Source organism: Castanea sativa, chromosome 12 (assembly GCF_040712315.1).
Source record: "Castanea sativa cultivar Marrone di Chiusa Pesio chromosome 12, ASM4071231v1".
Taxonomy (NCBI): domain Eukaryota; kingdom Viridiplantae; phylum Streptophyta; class Magnoliopsida; order Fagales; family Fagaceae; genus Castanea; species Castanea sativa.
Genome location: NC_134024.1, coordinates 16,896,428 through 16,910,915, shown reverse-complemented (window position 1 = coordinate 16,910,915; position 14,488 = coordinate 16,896,428). Strand labels below are relative to the sequence as shown.

Here is a 14,488-nt window from a genome sequence, read left to right as displayed (position 1 = left end):
TATCCACAACTATTTTGTTCACTTATCGAAGTAAACCTATTAAAATTTTAAATTTCTAAAATTTAGGCTACTTATAAAATATTTCTTTTTTATTTCTCTTTCTCACTTTTTTTTTTATGTACATTTAATTCTATTAAAAAAAAAAACCCAATTTGTCATGTTGAGTTAAGACTTAAGCGTATTTATAAAAAAACAACAAATAATCTATTTTAGTTACAATTTAAAAGAATAACCACCACTCTTCTTTAATTTTCTTTTATTTCTGATGGGAATGACGAGAATGGCTCACAGACGGGTATAATGCTACAGACGACCTGTACTCCATGACGAGAGGAATATTCCCACGTCACTGACGAAGATACCAAAATGGTTCAATGCCAGCAGTAATACCTCGAGCGGTTACGACACCAGCTTGGTAGACCGTTGGAAACATATTAAAGAACCATTACTCGGCCAGGAGCACAATTAAACCAGGAATTAATGCAGCAACGGCTAGACACCAAAAAAAAGGTATATAAAGGAGAAGCACCATCCACATAGGGGAGATAATTGCATAAAGAACAAATTAATTCCTTAGAAAAACTCTATTTTCTTTTTGGCTAACTTTGGCATCGGAGGTGTTGTGGCAGGCACCACACCGGTGGCCAAGTAAAGAAACCTGTCTTATTGCAGGAGTGACACAGTGATCATCTGGACGGACTCCCACCAGCTGGCATTCATCTGGACGAATCTTCATCAACTGACGATATTCTGCTTCAACAGTTTGGCGCCGTCTGTGGGGACGACGTTCTCGCACTACGATCCGAAAGCGTAGTTCCTACCAACTTCAACATCCAGATGGAGTCCAACCAAGATCCAGCAACTTTGGCTCAGCAAATTCAAACCCTTGTGGCCACTGTGGAAGAGCTCACCAGACAGAACGAAGAAATAAGGCAAAGGCTTCAGCAGGAAGAGAACCGATCGAGAGCAGTCCAAGAAGACGAAGGAGATAGCCATGGGAGAACTGATCGACGAAGGACCATCACTCCGGAGGAACAACATTCTGATCTCCTCCATGAGATGAGAAAGGAGATGAACGAGCTGAAAAATGCCATCAAGGAGAAGACAGATCGGAGCTTAGATAAAATGGTCAGGGCAACAGATTCACCCTTTACCATGGCAGTTTTGGAACGGCCAGTGCCACCAAAGTTTCGGTTACCTCAACTCGAACCCTTCGACGGACTCAAGGAACCCCAAGACCATCTTAATACCTTCAAGACGACATTGGGTCTTCAACAGCCCCCTGACGAGATAATGTGTCGTTCTTTCCCTACCACGCTGAAGGGGGCTGGTAGGGAATGGTTCACGAGGCTACCCACCTCATCTATTGACAACTTCGAACAGTTAAGTAGCGCCTTTCTGCGCCATTTTGTCGGAGGGAAACGTCCCAAGAGACCCGCGGACCACCTGTTTACCATTAAACAAGGTGAAAAGGAGACTTTGCGCTCGTACGTGAAGCGCTTCACTCGAGAGACCTTGGAAGTGGACGATGCAGATGACAAAGTACAGCTGACGACATTTAAAGCCGGGCTTAGGTCTCGAGAATTCGTTGTCTCATTGGCAAAGAATCCGCCCCGAACGATGGCAGAAATGCTCCTGAAAGCGCAAAAATACATGAATGCCGAGGACGCACTGGCAGCCATTATTGACGAGGGCAGATCAAAAAAAGAGGGAAGGCATGAAGACGAACGTAGGGGGCAAAAGAGGGAGCGTCCAAACCGTCGAGGAAGTGACACAGACAAGCGAAGGGAAGAGAAGACGCCACGAACGGTAAAATTTACCCCTCTGATTATGCCTATTGACAAAATTTTGACACAGATCCAGGATCAACATTACCTTCAGTGGCCAAAGCCTTTACATTCATCCCCTAACGTGCGGGACAAGAACAAATACTGCCGATTCCACAAGGATCACGGTCATTACACAGAAGATTGCCGAGACCTGAGAGGACAGATAGAAGAGTTGATACAAAAAGGAAAATTGCAGAAATATGTCAAGAAGGGAGAACCCAGCAGGTTCAAAGACGAAGGCAAGGGCCAGCGCGAGCCTTCGATAAAGAATGGGGCCGGCACTCCTCAACTACCGCAAGACGTGATTGGAGAAATACACACGATTGCAGGAGGGCCACCGTCGGGAGGGTCGTGCAAGTCCCTCAAGAAAGCATGCCAGAGGCAAGTGAATAGCGTCCATATGCTGTCCCCATTCAAGCAGAGACGAACAGATCATGACATATCCTTCAACGAAGAAGATGCGCGAGGAGTAAGGCAGCCACACAATGACCCCCTGGTTATAACACTCACGATCGAGGGATTCAACACGAAGAGGATACTTATAGATAATGGCAGTTCTGCAAACATTATGTACCTGCCAGCCTTCCAGCAGCTGAAACTTGATCCCAAGAGGCTGCGCCCCTTCGACTCTCCCCGCGTTAGCTTCAGCGGGGACAAAGTATACCCCAGGGGTATAGTAACAATAAAAGTCATGATAGGAACGTACCCACAGCAGCAAACACGTCAGCTGGACTTTCTAGTAGTAGATTGCCCGTCAGCGTACAATGTAATCATTGGTAGACCTACGCTCAACAGATGGAAGGCGGTCACATCCACATATTGCTTGAAGGTGAAATTCCCAACTGAGGACGGAGTCGGCGAAGCTAAAGGAGACCAAGTCCTGGCTAGGGAATGTTACCAGGCTGTGGTGGCCACAAAGGAGAACCATACATGGACGATAGAAAAGGAGCAAGAAGAAAAAGCAGAGGCTTTGGAAGCCGTTGAGCTCGTGGAGGGGGAAGTCGCGAAGATGACGAGGATAGGGACATCACTAAGCCCCGAAATGAGAACGAAGCTCATTCAATTCCTCAGGAAAAACCAGGACGTCTTCGCATGGAGTCATGAGGATATGCCCGGCATCTCGCGACAAGTGATTCAGCACAAATTAAACGTAAATCCCGAAAAGAAACCCGTCCAACAGAGGCGCCGTGTCTTTGCCCCCGAACGAAGCCAGGCGATCAACGACGAAGTTAACAAATTGTTGCAGGCAGACTTCATCAGGGAAGTGTATTATCCCGAATGGCTTGCCAACGTCGTGCTGGTAAAGAAAGCAAATGGAAAATGGAGAATGTGTGTAGATTTCACGGACCTAAACAAGGCATGCCCAAAGGATAGTTTCCCTTTGCCTAGGATAGACCAGCTGGTGGATTCCACGGCCGGGCATAAAATCCTGACGTTCATGGACGCCTTTTCAGGATACAACCAAATAAAGATGGCAGAAGAAGATCAAGAAAAAACCGCCTTCATCACGAGCCAGGGGCTCTACTGCTATAAGGTAATGCCTTTTGGACTGAAGAACGCAGGAGCAACGTACCAAAGGTTAGTAAACAAAATGTTCAGCAAGCAAATCGGCAGAAATATGGAGGTATATGTGGACGACATGCTCGTCAAGAGCAAAAAAGAACTGGCACACCTGGACGACTTGGAAGAAACATTCAACACCCTCAGGAGATATCAGATGAAGTTGAATCCTAGCAAGTGTGTTTTTGGGGTAACATCAGGGAAATTCTTGGGATTCATGGTGTCTCAAAGAGGGATAGAGGCCAATCCGGAGAAGGTGTGAGCAATACTAGACATGACGTCACCGAAGTCCGTCAAAGATGTCCAGAAGCTCACAGGGAGGATCGCTGCATTGAATAGGTTCGTCTCCAGAGCAACGGACAAATGCCTCCCCTTTTTTAAGACGTTGAAACAAGCTTTCGCCTGGACTGACGAATGTGAAGCCGCGTTTCAAGAGCTCAAACGCTACCTAAGCAATCCACCCCTACTAAGTCCGTCAAAGGAAGGGGAAAACCTCTACTTATATCTGGCAGCGTCAGAATCAGCCGTCAGCGCGGCCCTCATCAGGGAAGAAGACAAGAGACAGCTGCCAGTTTATTACATAAGCCAAGCCTTTCAGGGGGCAAAAACCAAATACCCCAGGATTGAGAAAATTGCATTCGCCTTGATAGTAGCCGCACGGAAGCTGCGACCATACTTCGAGGCGCACCCAATATTGGTAATGACGGACCAACCGATCAGGAAGTCCATGAACAAGCCAGAAGCAGCCGGGAGAATGGTTCAGTGGGCAGTGGAACTTAGCCAGTTTGATATTGAGTACCTTCCCAGAACTGCCATCAAAGCCCAAGCGTTAGCGGATTTCATTGCCAAGTTCACCCCTAAAGACGACGACAATTGCGAAGATGCTGCAGAACGATGGACGATCCAGACTGACGGATCATCAGCCCGAAGAAGGGGAGGAGTAGGGATCGTTATAACAACTCCCGACGGAGAAAAACTCAGGTACGGAGTTCGACTCAAGTTCCCAGCCACCAATAACGCAGCCGAGTATGAAGGAATACTGACAGGGCTGAGACTAGGGAAGGCAATCGGAGCAAAAAACCTAGTCGTCCAAAGTGACTCGAACTAGTAGTAGCACAGATCAAGGAGGAGTACGAAGCGAAGGAGGAAAGAATGCAGAAATACCTCAAGATAGCAAAGCATTTGGCCCGAGAATTCGACAAACTGGAGTTCATGCAGATCCCGAGATGCCAGAATATGGAAGCAGACGAGATTGCAAAGATAGCCTCGTCAGAAGATGAACCTGCATGCACGGAGCTGACCATGGAGATACAAGAACGCCCCAGCATCGAAGAAATCTCGATATTCACAGTCTAGGGAATAAACAGCTGGATGACGCCAATCATATCCTTCCTCCAAGACGGGCACCTCCCCCAGGACCCCAAAGACGCCAGGAAAATCAAGCAAAGAGCAACCAGATTCACCATTCTGAATGACCGATTGTACAAAAGAGGTTATTCCCTACCATACTTGAAGTGTGTTAACGAGGACGAAGCCAGGTACATCCTAGAAGAAATACACGAAGGAGTGTGCGGGAACCACGTTGGCCCCAGATCCCTGGCGAGCAAAGTCATCCGAACAGGTTACTTCTGGCCAACCGTCCAAACAGACGCAGCGCAACTCGTCAAAAATTGCGACAAGTGTCAAAGATTTGGGAACATCCAGCGACTCCCAGCGGAGAAGTTGACGACCATATCATCCCCGTGGCCATTTGCACAATGGGGAATCGACATCGTCGGGCCGCTACCCCCGGGGAAAGGACAGGTAAGATTCCTACTCGTCGCAATTGATTACTTTACAAAGTGGGTGGAAGCCGAGGCAACGGCATCCATCACCGAAGCATGAGTCCGAAGCTTCGTGTGAAAGAGTATCATCTGCAGGTTCGGGATCCCACGGACGATTGTCACGGACAATGGGCGACAGTTTGATAACCAAGGCTTCAGAGATTTCTGCTCCGACCTTGGCATCAAAAATCAGTTCTCGTCCCCTGGGCATCCACAGGCGAACGGGCAGACGGAAGTAACGAATCGGACACTACTTCAGATGATCAAAACCAAGCTGGACGATGCGAAGGGTGCCTGGCCGGAGGAATTGCCCAACGTGCTGTGGGCCTACAGAACCACAGTAAGAACTCCAACGGGCGAAACCCCATTCAGGCTTACATATGGCACTGAAGCAGTAATCCCGGTCGAAGTGGGAGTAACCAGCATCAGGCGAGAAGCGTTCCACGATGAAAGCAATAACCAACAGTTACGAGTAAACCTGGACTGCCTGGACGAGGTAAGAGACAGAGCCTCGAACAGGATAGCAGAATACCAGAAGAAAATGACCGAGTACTACAATAGGAGAGTGAGACTCAGACGACTCCACGTTGGTGACCTCGTCCTGCGGAAGGTGACGACAGCAACCAGAAACTCCACCCAAGGAAAGCTCGGCCCCACCTGGGAAGGACCTTACCGAGTCACTCATTACTCCAGTAGGGCAGCTATCACCTGGAAACCATGGACGGGAAAGCACTCCCTCGACCATGGAACATTGAACATTTAAAGAAGTACCATCAAAAGGTGTAACAAGCAAATGTATTCATGTTTCTGAAATTAATAAAAGCATTGCCTACAGTCGTGCAAACAGACCAGTCCACATTACTGACGAGGCACAAAGAATGTCTCCGAAACGTATCTAAGTAATAAAATTCCGCACCGATGGATGTATATTACTGACGAGGCACAAAGAATGTCTCCGAAACGTATCTAAGTAATAAAATTCCGCACCGACGGATGTATATTACTGACGAGGCACAAAGAATGTCTCCGAAACGTATTCCGCATCGACGGATGTATATTACTGACGAGGCACAAAGAATGTCTCCGAAACGTATCTAAGTAATAAAATTCCGCACCGACGGATGTATATTACTGACGAGACACAGAGAATGTCTCCGAAAAATATCTAAGTAATGGGATCTTGCACCGACGGATGTACATTACCGACGAGACACAAAGTGCCTCCTAAAAATCTAAGTAGTGACAGGTGTGCATTACTGACGAGATAGAGAGATGTATATTCTAAGCAAAACAAAACAAGTAGCTACAAAACCAAGAGCAGTGAGCAATTACTTTAAAGCAAAAATAATATTCTCAAAATATGAGTAAAATAATATTCTCAAAATATGAGTAAAATTGTTCTCAAATTAAAGCCCAAAATACAAAGGGCACAAAAAAAAAAAACAACACAAGCAGAAATTATACAAAGCTTTCATTCATCCTCTCTTTCATCAGCAGGAGGGACTTCAGCTGGGGTGCTAGCATCAGGAGCAGATTGCTGCGCAGCCTCGTCAGCAGACATCTCTTTATCTACCTCCTCCATGTCCAGGATCTCCAAGTCTACTCCAGAGGGGTGTTTGATTAGGTATCTCCGCAGCAACTCGAACCCCTTGAAGTACCAGCTGAAGAGGACAGAGTTGTACTCTTCAGTTTGCTGGAAGCCCTCTATGGCCCTTGCAGTAACCCCTTTCAGCCTCTCCCGAGCAGAAGCAAGTTTTTCGTCCTTCTCTAGAACCAACTGCCGCTCGGTTCTGAGGTCGTCCTGAATCTTCCTGGCTTCCTCCTTGGCAGCATTAGCTTCACCCATGACGGTTATAAGCTCCTTCTTCAGCCTTGAGTTCTCCATCTCCAAGGCCGATATCTGTGATAAAGCAGACTCGACCTTGGCCTCTTGAGCTAAGTACTCAGAGGAAAGATGAATACTCTCCCCCAACACCTGTAGAACACATAGGGAGGTCAAAAAAAAAAAAAAAAAGGAGGAGGAGAAGGAAGAAGTGAACGGGCATATGAAGCAAAAATGACACAAGGACATTACCTGGACCAGCTTGTGCAAATGACGACCCACAAGGTCCTTTGCTGATGAGCCTGAGAAGACCCTCAAGTCCTCCGCCGTCACCACCTCACGAGCTCTGTCCACTGCAATTTTCTCGTCGTCCCAGATTGATGACGAACGGGAGTCAACTTTCTCCTTCCCCTTGTCTGAAGTTCGCTGCTTCTTAGAAGCAGGAGTGGGGATCTCCTCGATAGAGGCAGCAGGAGAGGCTGACCTCGTCGTGTCAGTCCCGGAGGCGAGATGAGTGACAGAAGCTACAGGAGTAACCGGAGGGCCCTTCCCGGTAATGCGTACCACCTTCTTCCCAAGGTGGGATAAAGGTTCGTCCTTTTTTGCCCTCATCTTGTCATACATGCCTTTGTTAAATTTGGTCGTCATCTCTGCAAGAAAGGAACATAAAAAAAAAACATGTGAAAGGAACATACATGAGAAAGAAATACACGAGGCGAAAATTACTTTTTTTGCCTTCAATCCTGAGGTTACGCAAGACGAAAGCAGAAGGTTCAGGGCCGAGACAATAGAACGCGAGAGTGCGCGGATCTACAAGGTCGTCCCAATCCACAATTGTCCGCGCGTACTCAATCGCCTTCTCCACACGTTCCTTATATCTGCTCTTGAGCTTAGGACGCCTTTTTACTGCGCAAAACAATGAACAGAGAAGTTAAAAAAAAAAAAAAAAAAGGGAGAAAGCCAAGATCAACGAAACTCGGGTGACGGGGATAAGTAGTGACGCACCTAAGTTTGGGGTCCTCCATTGACGAGATAGCCTCGGGAGTTCACCCCAAACCCCTCCAGAGGGGGTTTCAAAATCGTCCCCCGACACAAAGAAGAACCGGGATTTCCGATGCACTCGAAAGACGAGGGTAGATTTCGGACGATCCGAGTCCTCTTTTCCCATGGGACTAACTCATAATACCCGAACTCTTTAGATTCCTTTAGACGGTACAAATAGGTGAGCTCGTCCACCCTAAGCTCTCCCCCATCCGTAGCGGCCAGCCATATTCCCATACAGCTGACCAATATTCTCCAGGAGTTAGGCATAAGTTGCCCCGGAGCAATGCCGTAACGATCTAACAACTCCATAAAAAAGGGATGGACCGGGAGCCTCAACCCGCAGATAAAGGAAGACTCATAAAAACAGACCTCCCCAGGGAAAGAATGACAAGCCCGATCCTCCTTGGTTGGCAAACGAACCCTAACCCGCTCCGGGAACTGAAATCTTTCCCTAAATCTACCTAAAGTCTCAGAATCCAGCCCACATACCTCTCTAAGGGCGTGGAAAGCCCTGACCTCCCGGAAGGAAGAGACGGCGGTATCTCCCCCCACTGGGTCGTCACTGGATGACAGCCCGGTCTCGAGCTCACTCGTCCTCACCTCAGACATCCTTTCCTACTCCCTTAACAAATTCCCCAACCAATTGACGGATAGACGAAGCAGTGGCAACAAATCGGCCACCACTACTCCCAAACCGTTACCCTCTGAGATAAAACCCTCAAAGTTTGGGGAAACGCCTACAAACCCTCCTAAGCGTGCGAACAGGAAAGAAACTGAAGGACAAATAACCCAAACCTCAGAACTATCTATCATAGAAAGACCAAAGAAGCTAAAAAAAAAAAAAAAAAAAAAAAAAGGGAAAAGAAGGAAAAAGGGGGCATCAGAATCTCATTATCAAAAAGAAGGGGAGAAGAAAGAAAAGGAAAAAGAAAGAAAAAATCAAGAAGGAAAGAACGCACCTCGGATAGAGAAGCTAGAGAACCCTGCCTTGCACCAGCTTTGGAGGAATGAAGGATGCGCACTAACTCACAGAGAAAATCGAAGGAATAGGAAGAAGCACAAACAGGAAATTTTAGAAGATGAGAAACAAAACAAAAAAAAAGGAAAAGTGGGAGTTTTTAAACAAAGCCCAGAAAAAAACCGCAAATTAGCGGGAAACCCAAGGGTCGCACAAAAGAAACAGTAACTGCACCCACCAGTAAGCGCCACGTGGCAACAATCAGAATGGCGCCGCCACTACGCCTTTATTACAGCACGAAACCCCAAAAGTCATCTGCAGTTCAAGCGATTCACATTCTGTGGACGACGCATTCGAACGATTCGCATCCTGTGGACGACGTGACGTGTCACGACGACCACATGATCCGGGGGCATCTGATGGGAATGACGAGAATGGCTCACAGATGGGTATAATGCTACAGACGACCTGTACTCCATGACGAGAGGAATATTCCCACGTCACTGACGAAGACACCAAAATGGTTCAATGCCAGCAGTAATACCTCGAGCGGTTACGACACCAGCTTGGTAGACCATTGGAAACGTATTAAAGAACCATTACTCGGCCAGGAGCACAATTAAACCAGGAATTAATGCAGCAACGGCTAGACACCAAAGAAAAGGTATATAAAGGAGAAGCACCATCCACATAGGGGAGATAATTGCATAAAGAACAAATTAATTCCATAGAAAAACTCTATTTTCTTTTTGGCTAACTTTGGCATCGGAGGTGTTGTGGCAGGCACCACACCGGTGGCCGAGTAAAGAAACCTGTCTTATTGCAGGAGTGACACAGTGATCATCTGGACGGACTCCCACCAGCTGGCATTCATCTGGACGAACCTTCATCAACTGACGATATTCTGCTTCAACAATTTCTAATACAAATTTCAGATTCAAAAAATCAAGGTTAAGGCACAAATGCATATCTTCACATTTCCTCCTCTCTCAATTTCTCTATATGGGAAATTTTGAAGAACAAGATCTATACTATACAATAATTTTTTCAGGTATTTTTTTTATATCGTAAATAAAATCTCCACTCTTCATATTATTTTTTTCATATAAAATAATTAATTACTTCAACCATTGGTCCATTGCTACTTTTGTTACTATATGTCTATTATTCATCGCATTAAACTCTTGATTAATTTTTATTTTACCTTACTTTTGTACTCCATTTGAGCGAGCATATGATCATCTTAAACGCATTTTTACCACTAGCAAGTACCACTGGCTTTATTTTACATTTGTTTATTCATCTATTTTCTTATTTTTATTTGCTTTGTATATAGTGGGAAAACTTTAAATTTTTGTTTTGTTTTGCAATAAGGAGTGCTTCAAATTTTTTCAAAACTATGTTATTATTTTGGCATAATTAAGATGCTATTAATTGTAAATTTGTCATACATATTTGATTTTAGTTTTGAAATATTTTTCCCTTTTGATTATTAGGTATTTCTTCTTAGAAAAAAAATAAAATAAGCACAAGTTTTTTCTCTTCTAATTTTTTTTTTTTTTTTTACATTCTATTTCCCTTTAGTGGAAGTAATCTTTTCAGTGGAATCAATAAAAAATAAAAAATAGAAGAGCCTCTAAGTACACGTGTGAGTGCGTGCTTAGGGGTTAGTAAACATCAAGGAAGTCAATACCGTACCGAAGGCTGTACCGGTTTGGCCACCGGTACGATATATTTCGGATACCGGTCAATACCGGTATACCGTTTCGGGTTTACCGCTATTTTATATATATATATATATATATATATATATATACATATACACATACCAAAATCTCTGGAACCATGTTTATAAACATATAATATTTCACTTATATTATAGTAAATATAAAAGTTTATTATAAAACATTACCTCAATTCAAAACAAATTATTCATAGTTTTAGACTTTAGTATCAAATAAAAGAAAAAAGAAACACAATATAAAAAATAGAAAACTTAGTTGTTCATTGCATACTAAGAAAACAAATAATACTAAGAAGTTAATGTAAATAAGTTACCATTATGCCTTTACAAAAATTCAAAAATTACAAAACTAAAAAAAAAAAAAAAAAGCTTTTTTCTGTACCGGCCGGTACGCCCGGTATTGCCCGAAATTGGCCGGTATGGCTGGTACGCGGCCGGTACGGCCGGTATTTTTTCCGGTACAATATAGAAGTGTACCGGTACCGGTGCACTGGCCGGTACGGTATCGGCCACACTGGTAAACATTGAAGGAATTTTCTTTACCAACATTGATGAAGATTATTGATAATTAATTTGATGAGATCCTATCATGTTATTTTAGTTTAACAGTATTTTTTTTTTTGTTGATAAGAACACACATTGAAATATTATTAAACATCAATAGCCAAGTATATCATAGATAAGAGTTTGTTGAATACAACAAACAATCTCTTCAATCCAAATTACATCATTTACAAAGCTTTGAACTTATCGTGCTAGAATGTGGGCTGGCTTATTACCAGTCCTACGCACATGAGAATAACCAACAACCCCAACAGCTGAACTCAATATATAAATTCCTTCCACAATAGCTGCAACCGTAGTAGGAGGCTGTGAAACCTGCTTGAGGGTGTTAGAAACAATCAAAGAATCTCCTTCCAACACTCCATTCTTCAGCTCCAAATGTCTTGCTAGTAAAACACCAGCTTCATATGCCTTTGCTTCAACTTCAAGTACCCCATTGGAGCTCTAATTTTCCTGCATAATGCAGCCAAAAATCTGCCTTGCTGATCTCTAATGACCACACCAATGCCAGCCAACGTTTTTGTGGGAAAAAAAGCACCATCTACATTAATCTTACATAGACCTGAAGGAGGAGGGACCCAGACCGAATGTTGAACATCATTTTGTCTGTCACCGAAAGGCTGAATTACGTTAGAGGCAGTGGAGTCATGCTGCTCTGTTGCAAACCAATATTCCTGTAAATAACTTGCTGCTGACCGAGCCACTTCCAGTCCATTTTTTGCTTCACCTTTATGATAAATTTCATTCCTATTGCACCATAATTTCCAAGCAACCATAACCAATTGTGAACATTTCATATCCCCAGCATCATTGGTCATCATTTCATGCCATAACAGATCCTGGAAAGTAACGATATTAGCATCAGAAGGTAACAGATTCAGCTTTGTAGCAGCCCAAGCCGCCTGTGCTGTCGGACAGCCCTAGAAAATATGACCATTCGTTTATGCACTATCCAAACAGCACACGCACAGATATTCAACAATAACATTACGCCTCATCAATTTAACTTTTGTTGGTAAAGTGTCACGACAAGCACGCCAACAAAAATGACACCTTATGAGGAATAGGCAATGACCACACTTTCTTCCAAAATCTTCTTAGAAGAGTACCATCAGAAGTAATATCATGGCATTTAGATTTAGACATGGAAACCGCCAATTTATACGCACTCCCAACAGTGAAAATTTCATTATTAGTTACAACCCAAACCAATTTATCCTCCAGTAAAGTAGCGCTCAAAGGAATACTTTTAATTAAACCAGCTTCATAAGGTAGAAAAAGACAATCAAGAACTTCATTCTTCCATTTTCCTGTGGTTGGATCAATTAAATCAGCAACCATTATATCAAGACTCAAAAATAACCTTGGAGAAGTGACCCTATAAGTCAAACCGCATGGCAGCCACTTATCTTGTCAAACCTTTATATTTGCTCCATTGCCAACCCTCCATCGTAAACCTTCATTAACTAGGCCTTGGGCAGATATTAAACTCCTCCAAGTATAAGAGGGATTATTTCCAATCGAGGCATGAAGAAAATCACTAGTTGGGAAGTATTTAGCCTTAAGAACCCTATAAACAAGAGAGGTGCTGCCCATTTGAAGAGGCCAACCCTGTTTTGCAAGCAAAGCCTTATTGAACAATTTTAAATCCTTGAATCCCATTCCTCTATTACACTTAGGTTCACACATTTTCTCCCAACTAAGCCAAGAAATTTTCCTTTCCTCCTTTTGTCCCCACCAAAAATTTCTAATCATTCCCATTAAATCATCACAAATCGAGTCTAGAAGTTTGAAACAACTCATAGTATAAGTCGGTATTGCTTGGGCCACAGCTTTAATTAGAACCTCTTTCCCCGCTTTTGAAAGTAACTTCTCCTTCCAACCCGCCAACACTTTCCCCAATTTCTTCTTGATAGCATTGAAGGTAGTTCTTTTATTTCTCCCAACCAAAGAAGGCAAACCAAGATACTTCTCATGTTGCTTAATTATTTGGGCACCAAACTGATTTTTTATCTCCTCTTGGACACCTCTTGAGGTATTACTATTGAAAAATAAAGATGTTTTTGCACGATTTAATTGTTGACCGGAAGCTTTTTCATACACCGCAAGCAATCTTTGTAGTTCATCACATTCCTTGAATGTTGCCTTGCAAAAAATCAGACTATCATCTGCAAAAAACAAATGAGACAATCTTGGACCTCCTCTACAAATTTTCACCCCCTTCATTTGACCCTTATCCACCGCTGATTGAATCAAAGCAGACAAACCTTCTGCACACAAAAGAAAAAGATAAGATGATAAAGGGTCTCCTTGACGGATCCCCCTAGATGGAATAATGTGCCCCCTTGGTACCCATTAATTTTAATTGAATAAGTGATCGTAGAAACACATCTCATGATCAAATCCCTTATCCTATCAGCAAAACCCAATTTCTCCATAACATTTTCCAACCAAACCCACTCAATTGTATCATAAGCTTTACTCATATCTACTTTAAGAGACATTTCCCCTACCTTACCCCCCTTTTTCTGACTTATATGGTGCATTGTTTCAAAAACTACCAATACATTATCTGTGATCAACCTTCCATGAACAAAAGCACTTTGTGTATCGCTGATAATCGAGGGTAAAAACCGTTTCAGTCTATTTGCAATAGCTTTTGATGCAATCTTATACACAATGTTACATAAACTAATAGACCTATAATCAGTTATCTTCTTTGGCTCTTTAATTTTTGGAACAAGAGATATGTGGGTGTCATTAAAATGTGGTGGAGAAATACCAAAGTTAAGAAAATTAAGTACCGTTTTGGTGACCACCATGCTACTAGTGCTCCAAAAATGTTGGAAGAAAAGAGGAGGCATCCCATCAGGCCCCGGTACCTTCAGTGGGTACATTTGTTTCAAAGCTCCTTTGACTTCACTCTCTACAAAAGGGCGAACTAGCCAGTCATTCATTACTTGAGTCACTTTAGGTTTCACGGCAAGGAGTAATTCTAAAAATTCCACCGGATTACTAGTAGAGAAAAGATCTCCAAAATACCCAATTGCTATCTCCGCCATTTTATCCTCTTCAACCTGCCAAACCCCATCATCATCAAATAACCCATTCATGAAATTCTTCCTTTGTCTAGCAGAGGCCTTG

General features: G+C 43.5%; 2 protein-coding genes across 2 annotated transcripts; both read left to right on the top strand.

The window, feature by feature from the left end:
* Positions 1–837: 837 nt before the first annotated feature.
* On the top strand, positions 838–4,497 carry LOC142620266 (uncharacterized). Its single transcript, XM_075793666.1, has 2 exons — positions 838–3,129; positions 3,772–4,497. Exons 1-2 carry the CDS (start codon positions 838–840, stop codon positions 4,495–4,497), a joined length of 3,018 nt encoding a protein of 1,005 aa, XP_075649781.1.
* Positions 4,498–4,760: 263 nt separating this feature from the next.
* On the top strand, positions 4,761–5,975 carry LOC142620265 (uncharacterized). The gene is made up of 2 exons (XM_075793665.1): positions 4,761–5,192; positions 5,430–5,975. The coding sequence occupies exons 1-2, from the start codon at positions 4,761–4,763 to the stop codon at positions 5,973–5,975; spliced, it is 978 nt and encodes a 325-aa protein (XP_075649780.1).
* The last annotated feature ends 8,513 nt before the right edge of the window (positions 5,976–14,488 follow it).

Bases quoted from the DNA above. Each gene is read 5' to 3' on its own strand.
- LOC142620266 (XM_075793666.1), top strand. From the start codon at position 838: ATGGAGTCCAACCAAGATCCAGCAACTTTGGCTCAGCAAATTCAAACC. The intron at 3,130-3,771 runs GTAAAGAAAGCA...CCCTTTTTTAAG, and splicing joins GGCTTGCCAACGTCGTGCTG to ACGTTGAAACAAGCTTTCGC.
- LOC142620265 (XM_075793665.1), top strand. From the start codon at position 4,761: ATGACGCCAATCATATCCTTCCTCCAAGACGGGCACCTCCCCCAGGAC. The intron at 5,193-5,429 runs GTAAGATTCCTA...GGGCATCCACAG, and splicing joins TACCCCCGGGGAAAGGACAG to GCGAACGGGCAGACGGAAGT.